This window comes from Cololabis saira, chromosome 14 (assembly GCF_033807715.1).
Source record: "Cololabis saira isolate AMF1-May2022 chromosome 14, fColSai1.1, whole genome shotgun sequence".
Lineage (NCBI taxonomy): Eukaryota > Metazoa > Chordata > Actinopteri > Beloniformes > Belonidae > Cololabis > Cololabis saira.
Window position 1 is genome coordinate 32,152,876 of NC_084600.1, and position 2,565 is coordinate 32,155,440.

The 2,565-nt window shown below is 40.0% G+C and overlaps 1 protein-coding gene across 1 annotated transcript; it reads left to right on the forward strand.

Moving 5' to 3' along the window:
* Positions 1-230: 230 nt before the first annotated feature.
* On the forward strand, positions 231-1,202 carry LOC133459361 (olfactory receptor 5H19-like). The gene has a single exon (XM_061739253.1). It carries the CDS (start codon positions 255-257, stop codon positions 1,200-1,202), a length of 948 nt encoding a protein of 315 aa, XP_061595237.1. The 5' UTR covers positions 231-254.
* Positions 1,203-2,565: the final 1,363 nt, after the last annotated feature.

The following is a 2,565-nucleotide window of genomic DNA, read 5'->3' on the forward strand; positions in this document are numbered from 1 at the left end:
AGTTGGCTCATGGGTACTTGGCTCATGGGTACTTTTTAAGGGGAGAAGAACATGAAAAATAGCAGGTAATTGTGAATCAATACACATTTAAGTCCCTGGATTGTTTGAAATGTGTTGTAAATGTAAGTCATGCCTATTAGCATTATGAATGAACTGTAGTTTTAGCTGTAAATACCATTTGAATGCTGATTTGTCGTACTTGTCCTGGTAAGACATCCGGCTTCTGCTCATTTAATTTGTTCTTTATCAGGTTGATGGAAAACTTCACCTTCAACAGCGTCACTCTCCAGCTGGAGAGTCTGAAGGTCTCCCAGGTTTCCCTGTACCCCATCTTCTTCTTTTTCCTTTTCTCCTACCTGTTCATACTGATTGTCAATGTCGCCATTATGGTGCTGATCTTCACAGACAGCAGCCTCCACCAGCCCATGTACCTGCTCTTCTGTAACCTGACATTCAATGACGTATTTGGAAATTCGATCCTATTGCCTCGGCTGCTCTTGGACATGTTGAAGCCTCCTTCGAAGATCCTCATCAGTTACAACGAGTGTGTGGTTCAGGCTTTCAGCACACATCTGTTCGGAACCACGTCCCACACGATTCTCATGATCATGACCTTTGACAGATACGTGGCCATCTGTAATCCTCTGCGTTACGCTGCCATAATGACCAACAAAATGGTGGTGAAGCTGACGGTTTCAGCCTGGGGCGTGGCCTTCGTTCTGGTCGGGATTCTGCTCGGCCTGACCGTTCGGTTGAATCGATGCAGGACTTTGATCACTAACCCGTACTGTGACAACGCCTCGTTGTTTAAGCTGTCATGTGAGAGCGTGTTCATCAACAACATCTATGGCCTCGCCTTCACCGTGGTTTTGTTAACATCCTCCATCGGCAGCATCGTCCTCACTTACATGAAGATCACGGTAGTCTGTCTGACCAGCAAGAGCAAGTCCTTGAACAGTAAAGCCCTGAAGACCTGCAGCACTCATCTGATCGTCTATGTGATCATGCTTTTTTGCGGACTGCTCGTCATCGTGCTGCATCGCTTCCCACAGTTCTCAGACTACAGAAAACTGTGTGCCATTTTGTTCCACATCATCCCCGGCACCTTCAATCCGGTCGTTTATGGGGTTCAGTCACAACAGGTGAAAAAATTCATAGCTAAGTTGTTCCGGTCCAAAAAGGTGGACCTGTCAAAGACGTAAACGGAAACATATCCAGTCAAAAACAAAATGTAGAAGACGTGAAAGTACTTTTTTTTTTTTATACTTTACCCTCACTCTTTTATTATTAAATGAGTTGTGATGTTGTGTATATATTTTGGAGGCACAATCATTTTCCATTTCTGCTTGGCCCATCCCAATATTTATAACCAGTAACTTTAAATGTATTTACTCGATACAATCTTAATAAAATCTGTAGTTCTGGGCAAACTATACTATGTTTATTTCTCTTTTCTGATGATGTTTTATTTATGTCTGTGTCCAATTAAATACTCTCTGCACCTTTTAATTGCATCTCGGTGTCAAATAAATTGTTTATGAATTTAATGAAATATAATGAAATACAAGCAGATAATAGTCCTGGCTCTTTATATAATCATCATCATGAAGAAATTCAAGAAACCTGAAGTTTTTCATTGACAGATCAGTAAAAGCTGTTTGAAAGAAACTGTAATAAACGAAATAAATAAATAATAATAAAAGAGTTTTCTATGTTAAGTATATTTGATAATATACCAGTTTCAAAGCCATTTTTGTCTAATTAAGTGCATGATGGGATGACATCATGACGTGCCTGCGCGCACTGTTGTTCTGAGTATGCGCAAGAATAAACGGTCCAAGAGAGAGTTCCCGACCAAGAGAGAAGACATGTGTTAAGCTTTTTGTCCGTGAAGTTAATTTCTTTAACCATCTGTGGTGACTGCTAAAACGCAAGACTACTGCAGAAATGTCTAACGCTACATTCTAGATCGGTGATTCTCCACCGGTCTGGCTTCAGGACCCAACATCACACCACAATGACAACATGCGCTTAATATCAAACAACATTTTCAGTTCTCAGCTTTCTTTAATGACAATAACAGTGTAGGTAACATCTTAGATTGTGCATAATTAACACTGCTTTAATACACCAATGTGAAATAAAAAACAGCACAACGGAGAAGCATTTCTAAAAAACTGGTAAATATCTAGCTTTACCTGGGAGTTTTACTTTTATCTGATGCTGAGATCCACTGAAAACAGCTACACGACCCACTTCTGGGTCCCAACCCAACCCAGCAGTTTAGAATTACTCTTCTGAAGCACAATTCCTACAATATTTTAATATCCACTAATTCATTGTTAAACATGATATTCAAGATGATCAGTTAGGTCTGTTGGCACTGAGATGGAGCTTTTGGGTTTGCTTTTTTTTAGCACATCTCAGATCAACTAGCTGTAATGTTTTCTACGTATAAATAGTGTTTTTCACTGCAGAGTGATGATCTCCAATTAGTTTGGAAATAGTTTTATTATCCTTTTCAGACTGATGTGTAGAAACACTTGCCTCTCTGAGACTGCTGCT